Raw genomic sequence first — 27,520 nt, 5'->3', positions numbered from 1 at the left:
TCCTTGAAAAATCACTCTCCCTCTTTTTAAATGTATTAAACGTTTTATTAAGTAATGAATTAATATTTATTTTTAGTTTATTTAATTAATTAATTAATATTTATTTTATCCTATGTTTTATATTTGTGGTACTATTAATGTTAATATTTGTATTATAATACAACATAATGATAATGAGATTTTTCATTTCTAATGTTGGTAATCCACAATTCTGAATATTATGTGCAAAATCATGTGCACACATTTGCTTTACCGTATACTATTATTTTGAAATCGCGTAGTCTCGTTATGTCTCGCGAGGTTTTCCGTCTCCACCACGTAGCTTCAACGTGTGTTAGCGGTAATCCTGCCTCGTTCATGCATATGGTATGAATTTCTGGCTTTTTGATTTGATTTACTCAAGTAAGTATAATTTAAAGCATACATATGTGTTGAATATGGTTTTAAAATATGTTTAGCTTTATGTGTGCTCGCCACTCAGTCGACTCTTATCGTATTAGCTCTTTATAATTCAATAATAATAACATAAACAACCGTCATTTGCCTTTACAGCTCTGTGATAACCTGATGTAAACTCTTAAACCTGTTAATAACCTGCTAATTGAGTCATAAATCGAAATTATGAAAAACTCAAAATACTAAGTCATTATGAGATAAAAGTCGAAATAATGAGATCAAGTCGAATTTATAACATGCTTAGGTGAAATTCTGATATATTAAGTCATAATTACGACCTTTAAAAAAAATCGAAATGGTGACCTTTATCATAATGACTTGTTGAGTAATAATATCGACGGAGTATGTCGTAATTTCGACTTTTTAATGTCATAATTTCGATTTAGCATGTCATAATGTCGACCTTTTGATGTTATAATTTACTTTTTAAGTCAATTCTGATTTTGTATGTCATTATTTAGACTTTTTATGTCGTCATTTTTATGTCATAATTTTGATTTAGTATGTCAATTTCGACTTTTTGTGTCATACTTTTGATTCAGTATAGAACAATTTCGACTTTTTAATGAATTAATTAAGACTTTAATGTAATCATTTTGGTTTAGGGTCATAATTGTCATAATTTCGATTTAGTATGTCATCATTTCAAATTTTTGTCGTAATTCCAACTTTCTATTATCATTTTCTTTCTTTTAATGCCTGATTTAACCTGAGGTGAACTCTTAAACCTGCTCACCTGTTATGAGAATATGACGCAGGCATTTTTCAGTCCTGAATCTGACGTGTTAAAGCACCATAGGCTTATACACATGGACTAGTATCTGAAGTAGTTACTAACAGCATATCTTCTGGTGTTAATGGTTGTTCACAGGTTGGAGCAGAAGATGGCAGAGAACGGGTGTCATCTCGACCCGCAGACTCGGGCCGGTGCGGGTCCGAAAGCACTGGAAGGGTCCGGTTGTGGCCTGTCTCGGTCTCAGAGCGAGGTTCTGGAGCGCTGTCTGCACACTCTCACTCATGCCAAGAACGACAGCCACGTTTTAGCAGCGCTGCTCCTGGTAAACAACAGCTTATCCTCTTCATCCACATCAGTGATCGACCGGCATTGGTTTTATTCTGGTGGCCAATGGCTGATATATGTGACCATTTCACACCATTTAATATAAAGTCACCATGAAATCAAAATGACTATTATTTAATGTAACATTGATTGCATTACATTATCGGTGCACATCATTATTGTTTTAAATTCATGTGCCTTCTCTTTTGTGATGATGTGGGCGGGGCTAGCTGTCACTCACATTAGATCAGCCAATAGCAAACCACAACCATCCAATCAATTCCCCACAGACACAATCAAGCCCCGCCCACATTTGTTCTTGTTCATGAAGCGTTTCACTCGATATATGACATATGGGGAAAACTAGTGCAACTTCCCTTTCATGCTTTAAAGATAGTAATTAACACATGCATAAACATTTCCCAAACTCCAGCATCCGAATGCAAGAGAACGTTTGGTCCTCCGCGCTCTCATTGGTGGAATAAAAGAGCCCGATTGCAGCAACATGATTTTGTCTTCTTGAACACATGGGATGGAAATGCTGCTTTATTTTCAAATGTTTTATGTGATATTCCAAAGTTAACCCTCATCCTTATCTCGCACTTTCCCTCGCGGGTCAAAATGACCCGAAGCCCTAAAATTATGCTTTTTTTTGTTTGTTTTTTGTCCAGAAAGCCTATTTTATTTCATTTTGATAATATTTTTTTTAAAAAAAAATTTTTAAAGCATTTATTTTTTTGTGGAGATTTATTGTTATTATTATTATTTTTATTTACCTTTAAAATACTAGATTTGATCAATAAATAATAAATAAATAGTAATTTAAGCACATTCCTCGCATTCAACTTAATTTCAAAATAACTCACAATTTCATGCATAACCCTTTTAATTCAGCTCAAAATATCTTACATTGTGTGTCTTTGCTCTTGTGGAAATAAATAATAATATAAGATGATATTTCATGACTCTAGATGGCCTTATATCTCTATATGGAGCAAATGAGCTGTTCCTCTGGGTCCTAAAGCCAGTTCTCTTCAGTCTGCATTCAGATACACATGTAGACATTATAAAATAATTTTTTGGTAAAGTTTTAGCATTTTTAGTTTGAATTTTGAGCATTATTAGGTTTTCTATGTGTACTGAAGCATTCCTCGCATCCCATTCATTCCTAAATTGATCCGCGAGGGAAGGATTTGTTACTTCTTTTAAACTTCAGCCACAAAACTCCTCGAATCCATTCAAATTATTTATTTTTTTGTGTATTCGTGGTTCAAGTGAGAGAAAAGTTTTAGAATCTTGGACCCCTCAGATGAATTAAAGATTAATTCCGGGTCAGAATGACCCGAGGGAAGGATGAGGGTTTAAATTCACAACTTTGAATGGAAACATAAGTATTTTTCTCTTGTGCGTTTAGATCACGCGCTTGTGTCCGGCCGGACAGCTGGACTCCGGGACTCTCCATCGGATCTTCGAAGCGGTCGGCCTGAATCTTCCCGCACGTCTTCTGGTCACAGCGTTCCGGGGTGAAGACGGGTCCGGGTTACCCCCGCAGGACCTGATCTCTCTGGGCTCGGCTCTACTGGCGGCTCTTAGCACGGACGCTAGCATGGTCGCGCATCCACAGCTTCTCAGTACAATCCCTCTGATCCTGAGCGTTGTGGAGAACGGACCCACCCGGACCGAGAAAACAAATGAATCCAAGAGCGTCTCCGGATCCCAGAGTACTACAGATTCCCAGAACACCCTTGATGAGGCGTTAGCTTGCGACTGCTACCAGGTATTAAGCGCTGTATGTGCTTTACCGCAAGGTCCCGATCAGCTTCTCACACGCGGAGCCATTCCGGCTCTAACCCGAGCCGTACTCAAAAATCAAACTCTTAGCCACGAAAAAGGGCTTCCGTTATTGGGACTCATGTTATCTTCCAGCGCAAGACTGCGAGCTTGGGATAAACACTCGTCTGATCTGCTCTCGCTGTTGGGTATCGTCTCGGAAAACTTCTCCCAAGCTTCCAAACAAGCCCGATTAACGATGTGCACAAATATCCCACTGTTTCTCCCGCCTCCTGGGATCGAGTCGGAAAACCAGGTGCTTAAGGAGATTGTGGGTCATCTATGGGGCTCGCTCCGGCCTTTGGTTCAGGGAAAAATCAGTAAGGAGCATTTAGGCCCGGTTTTAGTGGCATCCGCCTGCCTTCTGGATCTGTTCGGATGGGAGTCAACGGGGCCGCCTAAGTTCTGCTGTTTGCTGGTGAACCGGGCGTGTGTGGAGGTGAGGATGGGTTTAGAAGAGTCGCCGGGAACTGAGATCGACCCGCAGCTCCAGCACACGCTCACCGCGTGCTATCGCATCATGGAGGCGGCGATGGAGCAGGCCTGCAGCCAGGGGGCGCCGTCGAGTCCTGCCCCCTCAAATCCTGACCCGCCACAGGGGGCGCCGTCAAGTCCTGCCCCCTTAAATCCTGCCCCGCCACAGGGGGCGCCACTGACTCCTGCCCCCTCGAGTCCTGCCCCGCCACAGGGGGCGCCGCCGAGTCCTGCCCCCTCAAATCCTGCCCCGCCACAGGGGGCGCCGCCGAGTCCTGCCCCGCCACTGACGGCCATCGCTGGCCTGAGTCTTCAACAGAGCCGGCAGGTCTTAGGAGTTCTGAAGGAGGCCTTCTCTGCTGAGATGTACTATCTGAAACAGGTGGGAATGCAAGGGTTAAACATGCATGTCATCGTTCAAAAGTTTGGGGTCAGGGAGATTTTTTTAATGTGTTTAAAAGAGTCTCTTCTGCTCAGCAAGGCTGCATTTATGTGATCAAAAATACAGTAAAAATTGTGAAATATTATTCCAGTGTAAATCAGCTGTTCTCTATGTGAATATGCAGTAAAGTGTAATTTATTCCTGTGATCAAAGCTGAATGTTCAGCATCATTACTCCAGTCTTCAGTGTCACATGATCCTTCACACATCACTCTAATATGAGGATTTGATGCTCAAGAAACATTTATGATTATTATCAGTGTTGGAAACTGTCGTGCTGCTGCATCATATGTGTGTTTTCATGATTCTTTGATGAATACATTTCAAAAGAACAGAATTTATTTAAAAATGGAAATCTTTTGTGACATTATAAATACCTTTACTGTCACTTTTGATCAATTTAATGCATCCTTGCTAAATAAAAGTATTAATTTCTTTCCATTAAAAACCCCAACCTTTGAATGGTAGAGTACATGCTGTATAAGGTTGCACTTTATTTGAAGGAGACTTATTATTGTACTTACTCAAATAATTAATTTGCTTAACCATTAATGAATTAACTACATATACTTACTACTTTGGTTTAGGGTTAGTTTCTTTGTAATTATTACAATAGGAAGTACTACGTCACCTTAAAATAAAGTGTTAACCATATATATTACTAGAATTTAGTTTGAAGAATATTCTGTTTAATTGAATGGAAATGTACTTTAATAAAATGTTTTCATGTTATACAATTATTTGAATTTTGAATGGGAATGTACTTAAAATGTCTTCATGTTATTATAAAATTATTAGAATTTAGTTTGAAGAATATACTGTGTTAAATTGAATGGAAATGTACTTTTATAGCATGTTTTCGTGTTATAAAATGAAAAGCTCTTCTTAATGTGTCTCGTTCAGGTGGAAGAGAGCGCCTACGACGAGCCGTTTCTGTTCGCCACGTTCCGCTCGCTCTGTGCTTGGCTTGCTGAGGAAACCGCATGTCTGAAGGACGATGTCATTGAGCTCCTGCCTTTCCTCATTGGCTATGCGAAAAGTCACTTTGAGGGAGGGGGGGAAGGAAAGGGGCTTTCTGATTGGATGTCAAAGATGTCCATGAGCAACAGATCACATGACGCGACCTGGAGTAGAGACGCTGCTCTTAGGTAAGAGAGATAAGCCTTTTCTTTAAATTATGCTATTTCCATCTTCATCTGTTTGAGGATGAAGAAGCTCCAGCTCTTCTCTATATCAGTGTCAGTGTTCCTGAACTCCTGAAACGCCTCCATTGTAGTCTTGAGTTTCTTCCGGGAACGAACACGTCTCAATATTCCTCATTATAATAATTAATGTGCAGAATAAAGGGGCGGGCCTGGTTGAGTTAGTTAGTAGTGTGTTAAACTGGCGGTTATGGTAAGGGGCGGGACATTTCCCAAACACACTCGAAGCGCTCGACCAATCACAACACACTGCTCCAGCCGACCAATCAGAGCACAGTGTGCTTTTCAGAAGGAGGGGCTTCATAGAGACAGGAAGTAAACAGAGCGTTACTGACAGACTGGGAAGAGAGGAGCCGCAACAATGGAGAATATGAGGAAAATAATCAACATTCAAGCAGGAAAACCTGTTCTAGAGCCTGAAAACAACATCACGACTAAATGCTCTTTCCTAGATATCTTCTCCCAGCGCTGTGTCACCTCTCGGCTGAAGACGAGCCTCGACGGGTTCTTCTCTCTCTGGAGACTCCAGCTCTGCTCCTGGGTTTTCTGAGGAAAGGCTGGGGGTCATTGAAAGGTCAGAGCGGGAAGACGGTGACCCGAGACCCGAGTCTCGAAACCACGTGTTCAGCTTTACTCAACTTCGCCATCACAGAGCCAGAGCGAGTCAGGTAAGCACAGAGCAGAACTCGCTCACTTAAAGGTGCAGTGTGTAACATTAGGAGGATCTGTTGACAGAAATGTAATATCATAATCATAACTATGTTTTCAGTGGTGAATAAAGACCTTACGCAATGAAGCGTTATGTGTTTATTAGCTTAGAATGAGGCGTTTCTCTCTACACACACCGCGGGTCCGCTCACATCAACATGTTTCTACGGTGGCCCTGAGCGGACAAACGCGTTTCCTCACTATGTTGTTCTTTATGATAAGAAGCTTCAGCTAAAGTCAGCGAATAAAACACTGACACAATGATGAACAAGTGACAATAATATTCACAATAACATCGTTTTACTGAATAATTAAGTCAACCTAATTTCTTAATTTATCTTTGTAAAGAAGCCTCATTGCTGAACTGGCTACTCTCTGCTGTCTCAGACGACGACATCACTTCCTGTCGGCCACCGTAACTTCTGTTGGGTGCAGTTCACAACCTCACCACTAGATGCCGCTAACAATTACACACTGCACCTTTAAATATTATAGCATAAATTTAAATGAACAGTGTAACAAATTAGAACATGCGTGAACATTTGATACCACAGTGTTTTAACATTTATATACACACTCACTCTCTCTCTCTCTCTCTCTCTCTCTCTCTCTCTCTCTCTCTCTCTCTCTCTCTCTCTCTCTCTCAGGAATGATCCTTGTTTCGTGGCTCTGGAGAAACTGCTGAGCGAAGCACTTCCTGTTCTTCTTCATAAGCCACGCCTCCTGGTCTTCACAGCAAACTGTTGCACTCTGGGCCTCATGATTGGCCGACTGAAGTCCGCGTCCACAGGTACTGTTGGCTCAGTTAGTGGGATGTACCATTTCATTTGAACAATTATGAATTTCATAAAGAGGTTTTAAGTAAAAAGGTAAGTTTGCTTGGCAGGTTGATCATATTTCACTAGTTAAAGCCTTAAAAGGGCATTGTCATGACTTGAAATAAAATAAAATATTAAAAAGTACACTTATTTTATTTCAGCCAACATTATTTATTTTTGTTTAGTTTAAGTGCTAAAATAAATTAAGACTAAATCTTAATAAAAAACATTTAAAAATACAAAAAACGCATAACAAAATTACTAAAACTAACTAAAATTAAAATGAAAATAGAACATTTAAAAATAAAATCTAATTCAAAATATAAAAGAAAATGTTTAGAGACAGCAAGTTAATGCATTATGAAGGAATGTTATGAATATGAATATAACTGTTTCTGTTTTTTATGAATGTTCACCAATGAAACATTTACAATAAGAGCAGAAATTAGTAGTAAGTAATATTAAAGGAATTTTGTTTTGACTCTGAATACATCTTTAAAATGTGTTTAGGAATGAAATATGAAATGTAAAATATAAATATATAAAATACTGGTACAATATTCAAATATAAATAAAATATAAAATAATAATAATAATATAAAATGTAAAAAGATAAAAGAAAATTTGGGTTATGACTGATAACCGATAAATGTTTGTCATTTAAAATTATTTTATTTTATTTAGAAATGTATTTCTATTTTAATTTGAAATAAAAAAAAATATTTTAAATAGTACAATATTACATTTTAACTGTGTTATTAAATTATTAGTGTTTATAAAAAGTAACTTTAAGTGAGCGTTAGACTACAGCAAAGGTATTAGAAATATAAAAATATGGAAAATGCACAAATATCCAAAACCTGCTTATTGTTGCTTGTTAATTTGTTATGACTGATAACCAATAAATAGTTATTTAAATTTTTATTTTTACATTTTATTTAGAAATAAGAAATTTATTTAAAATATTTTTTTAAGTTTAAAAACTACAAGATTACTTTTAACAGTGTAATTAAATTATTAGTGCATTAGAAATGTAAAAATATGGAAAATGCACAAATATCCAAAACCTGCTTATTGTTGCTTGTTAATTTGGGTTATGACTGATAATGTTAATAAAAAATAAAAAAATTACATTTATTTAAATTTAATGTAAATTTTAAATACTACAAGACTACATTTTACCAAGTATTAGAGTTTATAAAAAGTAACTTTAAGTTATACATTTATATAAATAGACTACAGCAAAGGTATTAGAAATATAAAAATATGGAAAATGCACAAATATCCCAAACCCATTCCTAATGGTTTCCTCGAATCCCTGCAGAGCCTGAACCGGGCCAGCGGCGCTTCTTCTCCTCGGCTCTGTGTTTCCTGCTGAGCGCGGTGCAGTCGGGACCGGCCCGGGAAGCGGCCCGCATCAGTGTCCTGTGGGAGGAGTGCTGGGAAGAGACCGGAGAGCTGTGGAGGCTCAGTCTGCAGGCTCTGGCCGCTTGTGTCCGGGTCCAGTCCTGGATAACCAGCCTGATCCGGGACGAGCGGTGGCTCCAGAACCTCTTCGCTCGGCTGGGACCCGGTGGGCGTCTCTCGGACCGAGCTTCTCATGAGGTTCTGGAGGAGGTTCTGTGTGTCGTGGCCCGGCAGAGTCCGGCGTGTCTCGAGGAGATCCGTGAGCTGCTCAGGAACACAGCGTCTCCTCAGGGAATGCCTCGGCTCAGCAGAACACTGCTGGAGTCCAACACACACGTTCAATAAGACTGTATAATAAGCACTTACTGTATCGACATATTTGCCTTTGTCATATTAAAAATGCCAAAGGATTTGTGACGCATACACTCTGTGGTCGAAGGATATCCAGAATATTGAATAAAAATATTTTTGCTTTTGAAGTGTTATTTTATGCATTGTTTTGATCCAGTAGCTCAGCTTGTAGAGTACAGAAGCAAATCCTGATGGAAATGTCCCTGGAAGTGACTGTCATGTGTAAGTGACCTGTGTGTCCAGTAGGTGGCGTCCTCACAGCAATCTACAGTCGCTCACTAACAGACAGGGGATGATTTAGAAACACACTGTCATCATCAAATTTGCACAACATGGATTTATTAATAATCATGAACATTTTAGGGTAAAATCACTATTACGTTTATAATTAAAAAATATATATATATTTGCAGTTTTTTTGGTCCTGTTGTGTGAAAGAATCCTGTTTAGTTTCCACATAAAAATGAACAACATTGATAATAGTCATAAATGTGATTAGAGTGATGTGTGAAGGGTCATGTGACACTGAAGACTGGAGTAATGATGCTGAACATTCAGCTTTGATCACAGGAATAAATTACACTTTACTGTATATTCACATAGACAACAGATGATTTACACTGGAATAATATTTCACTAATTTACAGTATTTTTTGTCAAACAATTGACATTAATAATTGATTTAGATCAATGTTTTGGTTTGTTACTGCTTGAAAAATCAATTACGCGTCAATGCCATGCCATTTCAGCAAAGTTCTGGTCACATGATTCTGTTCTGGCTCTTCATAACCACGTCATGCTGATTGAAGGTAATAGACAAAAAATAATAATAATGATAAATTGAGAAGATAAATAGAGATGTGGATTATAGAGTATTATTGTCATTCTTCTGGCTGTGTCTCCGAACACAGTGACTGCAGACAGACAGCAGCTTTGAGCTAAATTATTTATTTGTATTTGTATTATCTTGTTTGCACAACGGTATATGGCATTGTTGTGGAACATTTAAAAAAGAGCTTGTTAGGAGAGAAAGTGAAACATAAAACAGCAAAACTGACATTTAAAATGTCCAGAAAATGCATTTCATTCTTTCAGCTGAAATCCTGTGTTTTTATTGTGTTCACTTGTTCATTAAACAGTTAAATAAACAAAACAAGTGTAAAATTAACAACAAAAACCTTCAACTCATTTAAAAGTTCAAGTACTTTCAACTCATTAAAAAAAAAGAAATATATATATACATATAGTTGAATCTTGTATAACTTAAAAAAATAACGTTGAAATTGGTTAAATTTGATGAGTTAAAGTAATGGAAAAGGTGTTGTCATGACTTATTGATCATACACTTCAATATTTTAAGTTGAATTTTAAATGAGTAAAAAAACAGCTTAATAAAACATTTAGTATAAATCTTAAACTTAGATTTAAACATATTAAAAAAATAAAATAATGAATACAAATCACAAAAACTAAAAGGCCCATTTCCACTAAGACTGCAAAAAAAATTTTTTTGATTAACCCCTAGTTTGTTTGTTTGTTGTTTGTCTGTTTTTTTAAACTAATTTAAATGGAATTTTTAATATTCCATTTGATGGAATTCAATATTAATTGAAATGCATAAATCTTGAAAAAAGGCTTTTTTTCTCTCTTTATTTTTAGTGTATCTTTTTTTCAGCCATCATCCAAAAATAGTACAAATGAAAAATACAGCCATTTTCTGCTCTTAAACACTCCTCACCAGACGAAATCAGGATCACTTTTGTCTCACACACACAAGTTTATCCTCCTCCCATCAGCCTCTCTCTCTCTCTCTCTCTCACACACACACACACACACACACTCACTCTCTCTCTCTCACTCCCCCCCCCCCTTCACTCTCTCTCTCTCTCTCTCTCTCTCACTCTCACACACACACTCTCTCTCTCTCTCTCACTCCCCCCTTCACCCCCCCATCTCTCTCCACCCCCCCTCCCTCCCTCACTCCCTCCCTCTCTCTCCCCCCCATCTCTCTCTCTCTCTCTCATAACTCTAGAGTGTGTTTTGTCAGTAAAACTCGCGTGTCTCTGCGGTGTCTCTCACTCATCTCTCGCAGGACTCAGAGTCTCTTCTCTCTCGTCTTCAAATCAACAAAGGACGAACTTTCTTTCTCCAGAATCATGTTGTGGAAATCCCGGACCAAGACAGAGCCTTACTGCTTACAGGTACTGTTATCTTCCTCTCGACTAGGTCTGGCTACAGAAACCGAATTTGTATTTTATTTTTTTACTGTGAAAACGAAGTTTGGTTACACTTTATTTGAAGGTGTCATTGTTACAGTGTAATTACACATTTAAGTACTGAGTAATAATAATTAACAACATGCACTTGCTATAGGGCTAGGGTAGGATTAGGATTTGGTTGAGGGTTAGTTGCATGTAATTATGCATGATTTACTGTTATTACTATGGTAAGTACATGTAACTGTAACAATGGCACTGGAAAATAAAATTTTACCCGAAGTTTAGCTTTAGACCTTATTGCTTTAGATAGTCACGTGATAAAAAAAGTACTAGGCTATATCACATTTATAAACAAATTTTTTTATTTATTTAACTCTAAATAAAATTTAGAAAATGTAAAACAATTATCAATAAAGTTTTGGCGAACCATTAACCCGCAACAAACCAGTGAAAATTGATTTTTCCAATCAGACTGAATTAATTTCGAGTAATTAATTAATGTCCCTTTAAGGTGTCCCCCCCCCTCCCCCCTCCCCTCAGTGCTATAAGAGCTGGTGTGTGTGATGAACAGGGACAGTCTGATATACAGCTTCATTCAGACAGACAGAGAGTTGATGGATCTGTGATCCCGGGCCTTTAGTGACTTTACTAACGCGAGTAACAGGCGCTTTGGAGCAGTTGTGTGTGCAGATGTTGGTCCACACCTACTCGAGCATGGTGAGTTAAACTCTGAGGGATCTGAGGGATCATCATTGAGAAGATTGTCATGTGAGATCAGCTGAGATGAGCGTGCATAGAAGCGCGAGCGCGATCTGTGTTATTGAGTGTGTGTGTGTGTGTGTGTGTGTGTGATAAAGTGAGTGTTTCATTGGAAATATGTCACATGCTGCCATCGGTCTAAACGCAGATAACAGGCTGGTCTTTGTCTTACAGTGACTTGGGAATGAAGCTTCAACAGAGAGAATCATTAAACTCAGAAACTTCGGTTTGGTTTATTCTCGCGAGCGACGCGTTTCATTCTGAGCTGGAAAAACTGGCACGTCAATATTTCCCCCGCTCCGGAATAAAAGTAAAACTAATCAAATAAATGCATGCACATACAATGAAACAAATAAAACTAATAAATGTGAATACAAATAAAACGATTCTCTGTAAAATTACATTGCAAGCGTTTTTTTTTTTTTTTTTTTTACAAAAAATATCCGAGAAACTGTGAAAAGAGAAAGGAAAATTATAGAAGCACCAAAAAGCAAATTAGATTAGCCCTACGTGTTTCTATATGCGTGTAATCCTGAATTAATTGGATCTATTAACCGTTTAAAACAGGGAGAATCATTCAGACCTGCTGCAGAAAAACACTCTTATTTCTGGAGCCGCATCAAAACATTTCATTAGGTTATGGTTATAATTAATAATAGGCTAGGATAATTAACGACGACTAATTTAATACCTTGAATATATCATTTCAACTAATCAAATTAATATACAATCCTTGACATGTAAATGTAATAAATTGTGCCAATAACAAGACCTATTCACAAACAGTCCTACACTGCATTTTTGTTGGTTTAACTTAAAGTAATTAATTGTTCGCCTTAAAATCTTAAGTTCATTGAAATAAAAATAAAAAAGTGTTAATACAATGAAGGAGATTGGCTTAATCGACAGAAACTCAAAGGATTATGTTATCCGAACCACATAAATTATCCAAGTTGACTTGACAAAAGCAAAAATGTTGTGGTAACAAATCATGATTTTTAATTTATTTTTTACAGTGTATACTGTATTATATATTCAAAACTTATCTTAAATTGACCATATTTTTCGTTGCACTTACTGAAATGAGGAGCATGTTATGGCATGATGAATACACTTTGCAGTCGTTCCTTTAGATTTTTATTAAGCTATTTTATTAGCTATATTAACACTAATATTGGAAACTTAAAAATAATTGCTATCTTAAAATAGACTAAATTGTTCGATCAGCATCAATTATGGCATGATGAATTTTGCACACTTTGCAATCATCCTTTAGATGTTTATTAACTTATTTTTTTTATGATGCACCTCAAAACGGACATCATTATGATGTATTTGCATGAAACTCATGTATTTTCCCCCACGCACAGGACCGATCGGACGGGCTGTCGAGCTCCTCTCCGAGCGCACGGCTCTCCCAGCTCTCCTCGCTGAACCAGGCGTCCTACTCCTCGGCTCCCCCGCTCTGCCACACCCCGGCCTCGGACTTCCAGCCGCCCTACTTCCCTCCTCCTTATCCCCAGTCCTCACTGTCCTATTCCCAGGGCCAGGACACGGGATACCCGCATTTACCGGAGCCCTACCCGTCCATCAACTCGCTCCATCAGCACCACCAGCACCAGCAGGCCTGGCACTCCCAGCGCTCGCGCTCCGAGGACGCGGGGCTCCTGTCTCAGTCTCACCGCGCGTTGAGTTTAGACCCGCGTCGCGAGTATCCGGGCGTCCCGCGGCTCCTGCATCACGGCCTGGGCGAAGGAGCCGCGGCGCTAGGGGAAGCTCCTCTGGGGATGCATGCAATGGCTCATCACGGGCTGGAGGACATGCAGGTGAGTTCATCTGGGTTTTTTTTTTTACAGACATTTATGAGAATTGCAAGGAAAAAAAAAAGAAAAGGAAAAAATCATTGGATTTTTGCATGTTTCCTAAAATGTAAACACCGCAAGTAATTCTACAGAATTTGTCTATTTATTGGTTATTTAAATGAGAGTCTTTGGCGTGTTTGACATTTATGGATACACTTTATTTTGTAACCCTTTATTTGACAGTGTCCTCGTTACATATGTTACAAGTACATACATAATCCTACCTTAACCCTATAGTAAGTACATGCAGTTGCTTAATATTACTTAAATATATAATTACACTGTAACAATGACACCTTAAAATAAAGTGTAACCCTTTATTTTAAGGTGTCCTTGTTACAGTGTAATTATACAATTAAGAACTGAGTCATAGTAATTAATTACATGTATATAATTAGGGGGGTTACACAGGTTTGCATGTGCATAATTGACTGTTATTACTATAGCAACTGTAAAATATGAAACAGAGACACTGTAAAATAAAGTGTTAGCAAATGTTTATAGCGTATGAAACGGAAATATAAATATTTTCTAAATAACGATTTCTTTTATTATCTTATTTGATGCATAAGTGCTTTAAAGGTCTTTTTCTGCCGTGCATTTGCGTGAAAATGCATTTTATACCTTTAATAAATCATTGTTAACAACTCCTCTATTTATTTTCTGAAACGGATAAATATCTTTACACATAAAATAAAAAAAAAAACGTTATTAAAAAAGACTACGATCACAGCTTCTTAAATAAAGGAAAAAATCAAGTGGTTGATTCTTCAAGAGTCACTTCTTGAAATCTTTAAAACATAAAGCTTTAAAATATAATATGTGCTGCAAAAGTGCGTTTGATTTGAGATGTTTAATGGAATGATGTGTGATGGTAGTGAAAGTTAACGTTGCATGTGGAAAATAAAATGATTCTCAATTAAAAGTTTCCGACCTGAATGATTTATGGCACGGAACAGAACTAATCTTGATGCAAAAAATTAATTTGACTTCCTCTAGAAATTAAAAACGCAACATTTTCTTAAAACTAGATATTAGAATGCGAGATACAATAAATAAGGTTTAAATCATTATAATTTGTCTTTTAAAAGTGAAGTTTTTAATAATAATAAAAAAAATCCCCTTTATAAGATAGCAATCGTCAGCGGCACTAATTGAAGAATCAGCCATAAAATGTACGATTCGGATTGAACAGAAGATTCGGATTGGAACCGGTTTGGTTTTCGGCTCGCGCTGCTTGTTCTGCCTGTTCTTTCACTCTTTCACTCTTTCACTCGTTCACTCTTTCAGTGGTTTGCAGGTGCAGAATGAGTTCTTCTGTCTGTCATTGGAAACTTGCAGCGCGTCCAATCGGTTTCCTCGGTCAATTATTCAACAAACAACTGGACTCTCTTTGATGATGAAGCGTTTCCGAGAACTGACTTACACGAGAACGAACGTTTCATTTGCCATAAAGTGACAAATAACCGTAAAGGTTTTTTTTTCGTTGTTTGTTTTTTAACTTCAATCCTGCGACTTCAAATTAAATATCAGAGTAGCCTTCTCTATATTGTTTTATTCATGCATCGCTTTCAAATGACGGGACAATAGTTAATGTGACCTAAAATCTACGAGTCTTTTTTTATTTCTCTTTGCTGTTACGTGACATCACGAGGACTATGAAAGCATTTCTTCCACTTTACATATTTCTACTCGTTCCACAAATATTTAGTTGAAATAAGGAACATTTTGTAGCCAAATAATATAATGGTAAAGCGTATAGTATCATTTTTAGAATGATTTTCGCATTTTATGCACAACAGGCATCTAATCACCATAATTATACTGATAAATATGCTCATAGTCAATATTTTACAAGGAATATTAATCATCATGATAATAAGCACTCACCTGCCTCATCTAAAAATAAAAAGGCAGTTGTTGTTTAACCTCCATTAGTTTGTAAATGAAGTGAACTCAACAGTGCTGTTGTGTGTGACAGGGTTTAGAAGAAGCGTCAGCGCTGGGGATCCTGGACCATTCAGTCATCAAGAAAGGTGAGAGTCTGATCTGATGAACATATACTGTTGGAGAGGAGCTGACCACACACACACACACACACACACACACACAGAGAGAGAGAGAGACACACACTCACAGAGAGAGAGAGACACACACACACACACACACACACACACACACACACACACACACTCACTCACAGAGAGAGAGAGAGAGAGAGAGAGAGAGAGAGAGAGAGAGAGAGAGAGAGAGAGAGAGAGACACACTCACAAAGAGAGACACACACACACACACACACACACACACACACACACTCACAGAGAGAGACACACCCACACACCCACAGAAAGACACACACACGCACACACTCTCTCAGAGAGAGAGACACACACAGAGAAAGAGAGAGAGAGACACACACACACACACACACACACACACACACAGACAGATACAGACACACACACACACACACACACACACACAGAGAGAGAGAGAGAGAGAGAGAGAGACAAACACACACACACACACACACACTAATTCAGCTCTGCAATTTCATTTGATGTCCCGAGTCGTGTCTCTGCTCCTCGCCCTGAAGCGCTGCTGTTAATGAACTGTTCATGGTCATACGAGAGAAAGAGGGGGATTAGAGAAGAGAGCAGATAATAAAGTTATGAAGAATTCAGAGCATCACTGTGCCTCTACTGCCTCTACACTCACCAGGCTGGAGAATTAATAAGAATTGCTTCTGAAAACACTCTGGCATGTTTTCATTTGCATAATTCTAGATTTTATTTAGCGTTCTATGAAATCTCGCGTGTTTACCGAGCGGCTGAACGGATCAACGGGTGAAGCGAGATTTCTGTGGAGAAGAAGCCAAATCCTGCAGGAATAAACGGGAATAAAGGGATCAGCATGAGACGCTTCAGATGCTCGGCCGCGCGCTCGGAGCGGACACGCGCACGCCGCCCACACACACGCGCGCGTTAATTCTACTGTACGACAGAGATAATATACAGTAGCGTGTGTGTGTGTGCCAATCCACCGAAAGCGGGAGGACAGAAGCAAACACACTGCGAGTGTGTCGCGTAGCAACTATAAACAAACGTTTTGCATTCAGTTTGAATTTTTGGAAGATAATCATCACCTTAGTTTGAATACACTTCATCCATGTTGGGTCAAATGTGGACCAACCCAACCGTTGGGTTTAAAATGTAATAAAAAAAAAAAAAAAACTCCAACATGGGTTAAAACAACCCAGCATTTTTAGAGTGTGTGAAGTATACATGGACTTTCACAGCGGTTGGTCATTATTAGTTTCCCAACAGTTTTAAACAAAATAGCGTAGGCCTACTCATTTTCTGCACTTCTTAAAGTCCCCCTGTGGTAAAAATCAAGGTTTTAATGTTGTTTATGTGATGTTTTTAATACGCTTTAAGACAAAGCATGTGTAAGTTCATAAGTCGACACCATTGCTGAGTATTTCCTCCTTAAAACTGCAGTGAACCAAAGACAGTCTCAAAAAGTGTTTCTGACGTCACAAACTACCTTGTAACCAATCAGATCAACGTGTGATCGTCAACCAGTGGATCTCTGAGCTGAGTGAGTGAGTGGAGGCGGGGCTCATTTGCATATTCATAGAACCACGCATACTAAATGAGGCGAGGGTGTCGAGTTACATTCAAGATATTTTAAGGCATGAAGAATTTTTTAAAGGAAAAACTTTTAAATATGTCATTCTGGTGATCAAAGATGAGTTTTAAGGGATAAAATCGTTGACTACAGAGGGAAACGTAAAACATACGGTTACATACAGACGAGCGCGACTTATGTGAAAGTTTTTGTTACAGAGATGTTTGCAAACGCTGTTGAAACGTATACATTTATGCTACTTATATGTAAAAAAATACATAAGATTGATGTCTTTTAACATATTCCCCCTACATCTTATTTGCTGCTTTCATATGCTATCAGAATTATAGTAAAAATAAGTTTCCTAGTCAGAAATTGGACATATGGTGCATTCACAGATGTCGTAATTACTGTAACGAGCTTTAACGAGTTTTCAGAACAAAAGCCTTTTTAATTACAATGTGTAAACTAGACGCATGACATATGACATATTGATGAACGCGCAAGCACAGAGGATCGAGCAAAACACCCGTCACGAATTAGAAGAGTAAAAGGAGAATTTTTAAAGAGAAATGTGGGAGGAGCTTGAGTTTGTTGTTTAAACCACGAGAGGCGTCGACTCTCAACGGAGCTTACACTACTCATATGTCATGTGTGGGGTCAGAGGTCATGCATTGGGTCAGAGGTCACTCGTCATGCGTCGGGTCAGAGGTCACTAGACGGTACTAGACTCGCGTACGGCCGTTATAGGAAAGCCAGTGATTATAGTTTATACAGTTATAAATATGGATATTTCTTCACTTCAGAAGGCCTTGATTAACCCCTGTATGGATTACTGTTATGATGGATGGATGCACTTTTTTGGGGTTCAAAATCTCAGGCATCATTCACTCCCATTATTAAGCTTGTAAGAGGCAGGATATTTTTTGATATAACTCGAATGAAAGAATAAAGTCGAATACACCTAGGATGACGATGAGGAAATTATGGGATAATTAAAAAATTTTTGGTGAACTATCCCTTTAAGGTGTGTTGGATTGAAGCGGCAGACAGATAGGTGTATGACACCGAAGTACCGATTCGAAAGCATACAGAGCTTTATTTATGGTAATTATGACTTGGCATATATTCAGCTATATATGTCCTCTCAAGTCGTATTTATTACTGAGAAACACTGAGATAATTTTGATACCTTTAAACTTTAAACATGGCGGAGGGGAGAACGATTGCAACTGCTGGTATTTTTATTCGTTTTTTTTGTCCACAACACATACATCGCCTTGTCTTGTCGTTAAAGTCCCCCTGTAGTCAATCATTTTATCCCTTAAAACTCATCTTTGATCACCAAAATTACATATTTAAAAGTTTTTCCTTTAAAAAATTCTTCATGTCTTAAAATATATCTTGAATGTAACTCGACACCCTTGCCTCATTTAGTATGCGCGGTTCTATGAATATGCAAATGAGCCCCGCCTCCACTCACTCACTCAGCTCAGAGATCCACTGGTTGACGATCACACGTTGATCTGATTGGTTACAAGGTAGTTTGTGACGTCAGAAACACCAGCGATTTCAAAGCGTGTTTTTGAGACTGTCTTTGGTTCACTGCAGTTTTAAGGAGGAAATACTCAGCAATGGTGTCGACTTATGATCTTACACATGCTTTGTCTTAAAGCAGATTAAAAACACCACATAGACACATAAACAACATTAAACGCTGGATTTTCACCAAAAGGCGGACTTTAAGTATTTAGTCTACTACATGATGTTTTATAGCCTACACAGAGAAAATAGCCTATTGATCAGAATCGTCCACAAGCTGAATATCCACTCGCACTGTGAATGTTTATATGATTGTCAACGAATGGGACGCGACATTTTTTATATCAAAATTAATAGATTTCGGATTTAACAAGATTTCCTCAAATTAATAGCCACACTCTAAAAGATGCTGGGTCGTTTCAACCCAAATTTGGGTCAAATATGGAAAAACGCAACGGTTAAAAATCCGGGATTTTCCCTCCTCCGCTTCCTGAATCATTCACACAGCGGATTTTCCTAATACATGCGTAAGCTGCATTTCTCTACTCCTATTGAAATCCAGCCCACACAGATGAGGCGTAGAAACACACCAAAGGCTAATCTTATGAAAACAAATGAAGGTTTTTAGGATCGACGTAACAAAGATATACTTGAGCTCATATTACAAAACCAATGGTCTGTTCTTCCATGAACGCTAATCGTTATTAGAGTTTGAATGGAGGTTTATGCCTCATTCAGACAAAAGCCTTGTTTTAATGTGGGGAAAATGGGATAGCACACACATAACAGCCTGTTTTTATTAAACCGTGTTACTTTTCGTCACTGTGATTGTTGGGTTCATTTTAAAGTCAGATTTTTTTAAGGAGCCAGAAAACTTTAATTACAAGCACAACGACTGTGTGCACAACAGATGGAATAAAGCGTTCCCCCAATGGAGATGCAACACCCGCTCGAAAATAAGAGTGAGAAACAGAAATTAAACACCGAGACACCAGATGCCAACCTGTGGGAGAGCGTCTTGAAAAGGTTACAGGACAGAATCTAAAAGCACAAATTATCACATTTTGATAAACACTTAAAAATAAGATTCGCCCTCCTGTGATTCGCGATAGCTCTGGCACACCTTACCCGTTTCAGCAACACTTCACAATTAAGAGTCATAGTTAACATTAATGTATTAACTAACATGAACTAACCATGAGCAATAGATTTGTTACGGTATTTTGTTCATCTTTGTTAATGCTAGTTAATAAAAATACGGCTGTTCATTGTTTGTACTAACACTTCATCTTCTATATCTATATTTAAAAAAAGTTTTAGATTAAACTGGGAAGAGTTATAGCACTTACATATTGTTGTCCTATTGTTAGTTTAACTATTGTTCTCATTTGTAAGTCGCTTTGCATAAAAGCGTCTGCTAAATGAATAAATGTAAATGTTCATGTTAGTTCACAGTGCATTAACTAATGTTAACAAGATTTTAATAAAGTATTAGTAAATGTTGAAATTAACATTCACAAAGATTAATAAATGCTGTAGAAGTGCAGATTGTTATTAGTTTCTCGGTAACACTTTACAATAAGGTTCATTAGTTAACATTAATGTATTAACTAACATGAATTAACAGCTGTTCATTGTTTGTTCATCTTAGTTCACAGGGATAATGTAGATCCGGCCGGTTGTTATCTCAGAATAATCCCGACAGGGTGATCAGGATCAGGGTGACACAAGGAGATAACACACACACACACACACACACACACACACACACACACACACACACACACACACACACACACACACACACACACACACACACAGGAGAAGCTTAGGACCAAATCTAAAAGCACAAATTATCAGATTTTGATAAACACTTAAAAATAAGGTTCCCTCTCCTGTGATTTGGGATAGCTCTGGTACATCTACATTACATTACATTTATTAGACGCTTTAATCCAAAGCAATTTACTAATATTTCAAGGCACACATTTACATTATTATCAGCTCTTGCTTTCCCTGGGAATCGAACCCGTGACCTTGGCGCCGCACTCTACTGTTTGAGCTCCAGGAAAGCTTCACCTTCATCATCTGTGTGTGTGTGTGTGTGTGTTCAGTGCCGTCGAAGCTGAACGGCTCGCTGTGTCTCAGTAAAGAAGGCCTGGGTCTGGGCGGCGTGTCGAACCCGTCGGAGATCTTCTGCTCGGTCCCGGGACGCCTGTCGCTCCTCAGCTCCACATCCAAGTATAAGGTGACGGTGGGAGAAGTGCAGAGACGCCTGGCGCCGCCCGAGTGCCTGAACGCGTCGCTGCTCGGAGGAGTCCTGCGCAGGTACACACGCAGAACACACACATTCAGCGGCTCTCCTTTAGAAAACATTTACTTTTATGCATTTGGCAGACGCTTTTATCCAAAGCGACTTACTAACATTCCAAGGTTCGCATTTACATTCTTAAAGTTCTTGCTTTCCCTGGGAATCGAACCCGTGACCTTGGCGTTGCAAGCGCCGACGCTCTGCTGTTTGAGCTCCAGGAAATCAGTAATACTGCGTGTAGGATCTGCACTAAAAGCCAGAAATAGTGTAGGAGTGAGCGGGGTGTTGCAACACACTTGTTTTAAATGCTTTAACATACTATACATGATACTCTAGTTGCCATATCAACACTATATGTGACCCTGGACCACAAAACCAGTCACATGGGTCAATTTGATGAAATTGAGATTTATACATCAAATTAAAGCTGAATAGATCAGATTTCCATTGATGTGTGGTTTGTTAGGATAGGACAATATTTGGCTGAGACACAACTATTGAACATCTGGAATCTGAGGGAGCGAAACAATCAAACATTGAGAAAATCTCCTTTGAAGTTGTTCATTTATGTTCACGATTGTGCTGCATTCACTCACTTTTAGGAAGAATCTGGGAGGTGTTCTTCCTCTTCTCTGTTCTTCCTCTTCTCCCTGTTCGTCCTCTTCTCTGTTCTTCCTCTTCTCCCTGTTCTTCATCTTCTCCCTGTTCTTCCTCTTCTCTGTTCTTCCTCTTCTCCCTGTTCGTCCTCTTCTCTGTTCTTCCTCTTCTCCCTGTTCTTCCTCTTCTCCCTGTTCTTCATCTTCTCCCTGTTCGTCCTCTTCTCTGTTCTTCCTCTTCTCCCTGTTCTTCATCTTCTCCCTGTTCTTCCTCAGAGCTAAGTCGAAGAACGGCGGCCGATGTCTGCGAGAGCGCCTGGAGAAGATCGGGCTGAACCTGCCGGCCGGCCGACGGAAGGCTGCAAACGTCACGCTCCTCACAGCGCTGGTGGAAGGTACCGAACATTACTAGTCGAGGCAGCTTCATTTATACAGCGCTTATAACTGTAGTGTTTCACAGCAGCTTCACTGAGATAACAGGAGAATAATGTTATCTCAGTGTAGCGTCACAGTCCAGCTTTAGTGAGCTCAGTGGTGCTTCATTTCTGTTGCAAAAAAGTTATTAATTTAGTTCATTTATTTCTATATATATCCGCTCTGGAGAAAACGTGATGTCATTGTCCAGCTCAGATCAGTTCTCATATAATGGTGTCGATGCAGGAGATCAATAATACTGATGAATATTAAAGTAAATGTCCACAAATAAACAAGACAAAAGCCAAACGCAACAGTGGAGGAACCGAAACTCCATCAGCGACAGAATGGAGGAAAACCCTCGTGAGAACCAGACTCAGTCTCTCAGTTGTGTAGTGTGTAGTTGTGTAGTGTGTAGTTGTGTAGTGTGTAGTTGTGTAGTGTGTAGTTGTGTAGTGTGTAGTTGCGTAGAGTGTAGTTGTGTAGAGTGTAGTTGCGTAGTGTGTAGTTGTGTAGTGTGTAGTTGCGTAGAGTGTAGTTGTGTAGTGTGTAGTTGTGTAGTGTGTAGTTGTGTAGTGTGTAGTTGCGTAGAGTGTAGTTGTGTAGAGTGTAGTTGCGTAGTGTGTAGTTGTGTAGTTGCGTAGTGTGTAGAGTGTAGTTGTGTAGTGTGTAGTTGCGTAGTGTGTAGTTGTGTAGTTGCGTAGTGTGTAGAGTGTAGTTGTGTAGTTGTGTAGAGTCTAGTTGTGTAGAGTGTAGTTGCGTAGTGTGTAGTTGTGTAGTTGCGTAGAGTGTAGTTGTGTAGTTGCGTAGTGTGTAGTTGCGTAGAGTGTAGTTGTGTAGTGTAGTTGCGTAGTGTAGTTGTGTAGTGTGTAGTTGCGTAGAGTGTAGTGTGTAGTTGTGTAGTGTAGTTGCGTAGTGTGTAGTTGTGTAGTTGCGTAGTGTGTAGAGTGTAGTTGCGTAGTGTGTAGTTGTGTAGTGTGTAGTTGTGTAGTTGCATAGAGTGTAGTTGCGTAGAGTGTAGTGTGTAGTTGTGTAGAGTGTAGTTGCGTAGTTGTGTAGTGTGTAGTTGCGTAGTGTGTAGTTGCGTAGAGTGTAGTGTAGTGTAGTTGCGTAGAGTGTAGTTGCATAGAGTGTAGTTGTGTAGTGTGTAGTGTGTAGAGTGTAGTTGTGTAGTGTGTAGTTGCGTCCTCAATCGCGTTCTTGTTCACTATTCTGTGCCATTCTGTAGTATAAACAGTGAGTAGTGCGTTCACACTGAAACTTCTAAACAGAAGAAGTGCACTTTAAGTGCACGGATGATGAACTTGTTTAACCGGATAAACGGAGTGTGTGACGCTGGACACTTCATGCTCTCGACTGTCACCGCTTCACTTACGCAGCAGAGCGGATCAGACTCAGATGCTGAAAGACAAAATAAACGTATAAGTAGTGTATGAGTTCATATACCACACGGTTGAGTACTTAGTGTATAGTGCATCATTTGGGACACCGCTTTTGATTCAGGCAGCATTACAGGTCAGAGGTCAGACTGGATCAGAACAATATTTAGAATACTAAAGCCAGATCAGATCACATCCGCACCGCCTCGTATTTGCTGCGGTAATTGTGTCAAACGCAGCACACACACACACAAAGAGACACACACACACACACACACACACAGAGACAGACACACACAGACACACACACACACAGACAGACAGAGAAACACACACAACATTATCAGTTAGGCAAGCGAGTTTATCGTGGATGTTACTGTAGAGTGTTAAGTTAAAATAAGTGCCAATGAGAAGTCAGCCTATTATCACCTCATCTCTGTGTCAGCCTAATCTCTCTCTCTCCCTCTCCCTCTCCCTCTCTCTCTCTCTCTCTCTTCAGGTGAGGCGGTTCACCTCGCGCGGGACTTCGGGTACGTGTGTGAGACCGAGTTCCCAGCCCGGGCGACAGCGGAGTATCTGTGCCGGCAGAGCGACCCGGATCAGACGCCCACGAGACGCAGCATGCTGATGGCCAGCAAGTGAGTGAAGACCACACCTCTTCAGGCTCTGAGACACACACACACACACACACACACCTGTAACGCTGGAATAAACCTGTGCTGTTCCTATAGACCAGGGGTTTCACTTCTTGCTGCCACAGACCCCAAAATATGAGGAACACCCTTCATAAAGTATAAAGGCAGCTATAGATTTATGTGTATAAAATCATTGTGGAATATATTTTATTAGTATATTTTTTCATTATATACAGTGGGGAGAACAAGTGTTTGATACACTGCTGAATTTGCAGGTTTTCCCACTTACAAAGCATGTAGAAGTCTGTAATTTTTATCATAGGTACTCTTCAACTGTGAGTCACGGAATCTAAAACAAAAATCCAGAAAATCACATTGTATAATTTTTTTATAATTTGCATTTTATTGCATGACATCAGAAAAGCAGAAGTTAATATTTGGTACAGAAATCTTTGTTTGCAATTACAGAGATCATACGTTTCCTGTAGTTCTTGACCAGGTTTGCACACACTGCAGCAGGGATTCTGGCCCACTCCTCCATACAGACCTTCTCCAGATCCTTCAGATTTCGGGGCTGTCGCTGGGCAATACGGGCTTTCAGCTCCGCCAAAGATTTTCTATTGGGTTCAGGTCTGGAGACTGGCTAGGCCACTCCAGAACCTTGAGATGCTTCTTACGGAGCCACTCCTTAGTTGCCCTGGCTGTGTGTTTCGGGTCGTTGTCATGCTGGAAGACCCAGCCACGAACCATCTTCAATGCTCTTACTGAGGGAAGGAGGTTGTTGGCCAAGATCTCGCGATACATGGCCCCATCCATCCTCCCCTCAATACGGTGCAGTCGTCCTGTCCCCTTTGCAGAAAAGCATCCCCAAAGAATGATGTTTCCACCTCCATGCTTCACGGTTGGGATGGTGTTCTTGGGGTTGTACTCATCCTTCTTCTTCCTCCAAACACGGCGAGTGGAGTTTAGACCAAAAAGCTCTATTTTTGTCTCATCAGACCACATGACCTTCTCCCATTCCTCCTCTGGATCATCCTGATGGTCACTGGCAAACTTCAGACGGGCCTGGACATGCACTGGCTTGAGCAGGGGGACCTTGCGTGCGCTGCAGGATTTCAAACCATGACGGCGTAGTGTGTTACTAATGGTTTTCTTTAAGACTGTGGTCCCAGCTCTCTTCAGGTCATTGACCAGGTCCTGCCGTGTAGTTCTGGGCTGATCCCTCACCTTCCTCATGATCATTGATGCCCCACGAGGTGAGATCTTGCATGGTGCCCTAGACCGAGGGAGATTGACCGTCCTCTTGAACTTCTTCCATTTTCCAATAATTGCGCCAACAGTTGTTGCCGTCTCACCAAGCTGCTTGCCTATTGTCCTGTAGCCCATCCCAGCCTTGTGCAGGTCTACAATTTTATCCCTGATGTCCTTACACAGCTCTCTGGTCTTGGCCATTGTGGAGAGGTTGGAGTCTGTTTGATTGAGTGTGTGGACAGGTGTCTTTTATACAGGTAACGAGTTCAAACAGGTGCAGTTAATACAGGCAATGAGTGGATAACAGGAGGGCTTCTTAAAGAAAAACTAACAGGTCTGTGAGAGCCGGAATTCTTACTGGTTGGTAGGTGATCAAATACATGCAATAAAATGCAAATTAATTACTTAAAAATTATACAATGTGATTTTCTGGATTTTTGTTTTAGATTCCGTCTCTCACAGTTGAAGAGTACCTATTATAAAAAATTACAGACCTCTACATGCTTTTTAAGTGGGAAAACCTGCAAAATCGGCAGTGTATCAAATACTTGTTCTCCCCACTGTATATGGGTCAATGCAGGAATTCAGTAAAATAACGAAACTTCAGTTGTATGCGTGAGCACATTTTTTTATACTCAGTTCATCAGTGCATTATTGAAAGCGTGTGTGTGTGTGTGAGAGAGAAAGTGTGTGTGTGAAAGAGTGTATGTAAGAGTGTGTGTGTGAAAGAGTGTGTGTGTGTAAGAGTGTGTGTGTGTGTAGTGTGTGTGAAAGAGTGTGTGTGTGTAAGAGTGTGTGCGTGTAGTGTGTGTGAAAGAGAGTGTGTGTGTGTGTGTGTGTGTGTGTGTGTGTGTGTGTGTGTGTGTGTGTGTGTGTGTGTGTGTGTGTGTGTGTGTGTGTGTGTGTTCCCGCCTCTCACCCCTCTCCCGTGTCCTCAGGGAGATCTGTAAGGAGTTCATGAGTGTGTGTGTGTGTGTGTGTAGTGTGTGTGTGTCCGTGACCGCCTCTCACCCCTCTCCCGTGTCCTCAGGGAGATCTGCAAGGAGTTCATGGACCTGATGTCTCAGGACAGGTCTCCTCTGGGTGCCGGTCGGCCCACGCCCTGCCTGGACCCCGGGGTGCAGAACAGCCTGACCCACTTCAGTCTGCTGACCCACGGCTTCGGGACGCCGGCCATCTGCGCCGCGCTCAACGCCTTCCAGAGCTACTTACTGGAGGCCCTCAAACTGCTGGAGAAGGAGGGAGCCAAGGGCCTCCACGACAAGGAGCTCAAGCACCGCAAATGAGCCGGGCGAGAGACACTGACTGCTCCTCCCTCTCCGTCAGGAGCGTATGAGTGTATTTATGTGTGCGAATGTGTGCGTTCAGCCCGTTTGGATCCGCTGGTCTCCTGAGAAAACACAAGCATGTGGACCTCAAATTCCCATCGGATCCTGTCGGGCGACTTATACGGGATACGCGGGAAACGGCACGGACTACTGAAGCGTCGGGTGTAAAGTTATTAGGTATTGACTGATGAATTTGAAAATGTCATTTTTGTACTTCATGTTGTATGTTTATTATCAATGTTGCTGTTCTTCTTATCGCTGTACTGCAATGTAAATGTAATATATTATTAAACCAACGACTGGATTCAATAGCTTTGACGGGGTCATTATCGTTGTGAAAGACTATTACAATTATTTGTTTTGAAATAATGCTGCATATGATAATATATAAATATTAGTTGAAAAATGAAAGTTGAAGTTGAAGCATTAAAATTATTTAATTAATAAAAAAATCTGGGGGAAAAAAACAAAATAATAATAACACGGCAAAGTGACTAAAATGAAAACTAAAAACATAAAACTAAATTCAACAACTAAATTCAACCGCTTGACGGAGTTCTTATCGTTATTATAAACTATTAAAATCATTTGAAATAATGCTGAATATTAAGTTGGAAAACTAAAGTTTAAGTTGAAGCATTAAAATGAGTAATAAAAGCTGAAATCAAAAAAAAGAAACCTAAAAAAAATAAAAAATAAAAAATAATAATAATAATAACAACAACAACAAGGCAAAATTACTAAAAATAAAAACCAAAAATATAAAACTAAATTCAACAATTGAATTCAACTGCTTGACAGGGTTATCGTTATCAAACTTAAAATCATTTGTTTGAAATAATGCAGC

General features: G+C 39.6%; 2 protein-coding genes across 2 annotated transcripts; both read left to right on the top strand.

Annotated features, from left to right (window-relative positions):
* The first annotated feature begins 297 nt into the window (after nucleotides 1-297).
* Nucleotides 298-8,875, top strand: ncdn (neurochondrin). The gene is made up of 7 exons (XM_084424071.1): nucleotides 298-402; nucleotides 1,328-1,514; nucleotides 2,931-4,202; nucleotides 5,165-5,409; nucleotides 5,916-6,131; nucleotides 6,819-6,961; nucleotides 8,314-8,875. Exons 2-7 carry the CDS (start codon nucleotides 1,341-1,343, stop codon nucleotides 8,739-8,741), a joined length of 2,478 nt encoding a protein of 825 aa, XP_084280197.1. The 5' UTR covers nucleotides 298-402; nucleotides 1,328-1,340; the 3' UTR covers nucleotides 8,742-8,875.
* A 1,617-nt stretch (nucleotides 8,876-10,492) lies between these two features.
* On the top strand, nucleotides 10,493-26,986 carry tfap2e (transcription factor AP-2 epsilon). The gene is made up of 7 exons (XM_084424082.1): nucleotides 10,493-10,948; nucleotides 13,096-13,551; nucleotides 15,569-15,623; nucleotides 20,874-21,087; nucleotides 21,943-22,061; nucleotides 23,959-24,097; nucleotides 26,376-26,986. Exons 1-7 carry the CDS (start codon nucleotides 10,904-10,906, stop codon nucleotides 26,629-26,631), a joined length of 1,284 nt encoding a protein of 427 aa, XP_084280208.1. The 5' UTR covers nucleotides 10,493-10,903; the 3' UTR covers nucleotides 26,632-26,986.
* Nucleotides 26,987-27,520: the final 534 nt, after the last annotated feature.

Source organism: Rutilus rutilus (genome assembly GCF_951802725.1).
Source record: "Rutilus rutilus genome assembly, chromosome: 11".
In the NCBI taxonomy this organism is placed as follows: domain Eukaryota; kingdom Metazoa; phylum Chordata; class Actinopteri; order Cypriniformes; family Leuciscidae; genus Rutilus; species Rutilus rutilus.
This window is presented reverse-complemented; position numbering and strand designations above follow the sequence as displayed.

Coding starts and splice junctions, on each gene's coding strand:
- tfap2e (XM_084424082.1), top strand. CDS start 10,904: ATGTTGTGGAAATCCCGGACCAAGACAGAGCCTTACTGCTTACAG. Junction 10,949..13,095: donor CAGAGCCTTACTGCTTACAG/GTACTGTTATCT, acceptor CCCCACGCACAG/GACCGATCGGACGGGCTGTC. Junction 22,062..23,958: donor CCTCACAGCGCTGGTGGAAG/GTACCGAACATT, acceptor CTCTCTCTTCAG/GTGAGGCGGTTCACCTCGCG.
- ncdn (XM_084424071.1), top strand. CDS start 1,341: ATGGCAGAGAACGGGTGTCATCTCGACCCGCAGACTCGGGCCGGTGCG. Junction 4,203..5,164: donor AGATGTACTATCTGAAACAG/GTGGGAATGCAA, acceptor TGTCTCGTTCAG/GTGGAAGAGAGCGCCTACGA. Junction 6,962..8,313: donor ACTGAAGTCCGCGTCCACAG/GTACTGTTGGCT, acceptor GAATCCCTGCAG/AGCCTGAACCGGGCCAGCGG.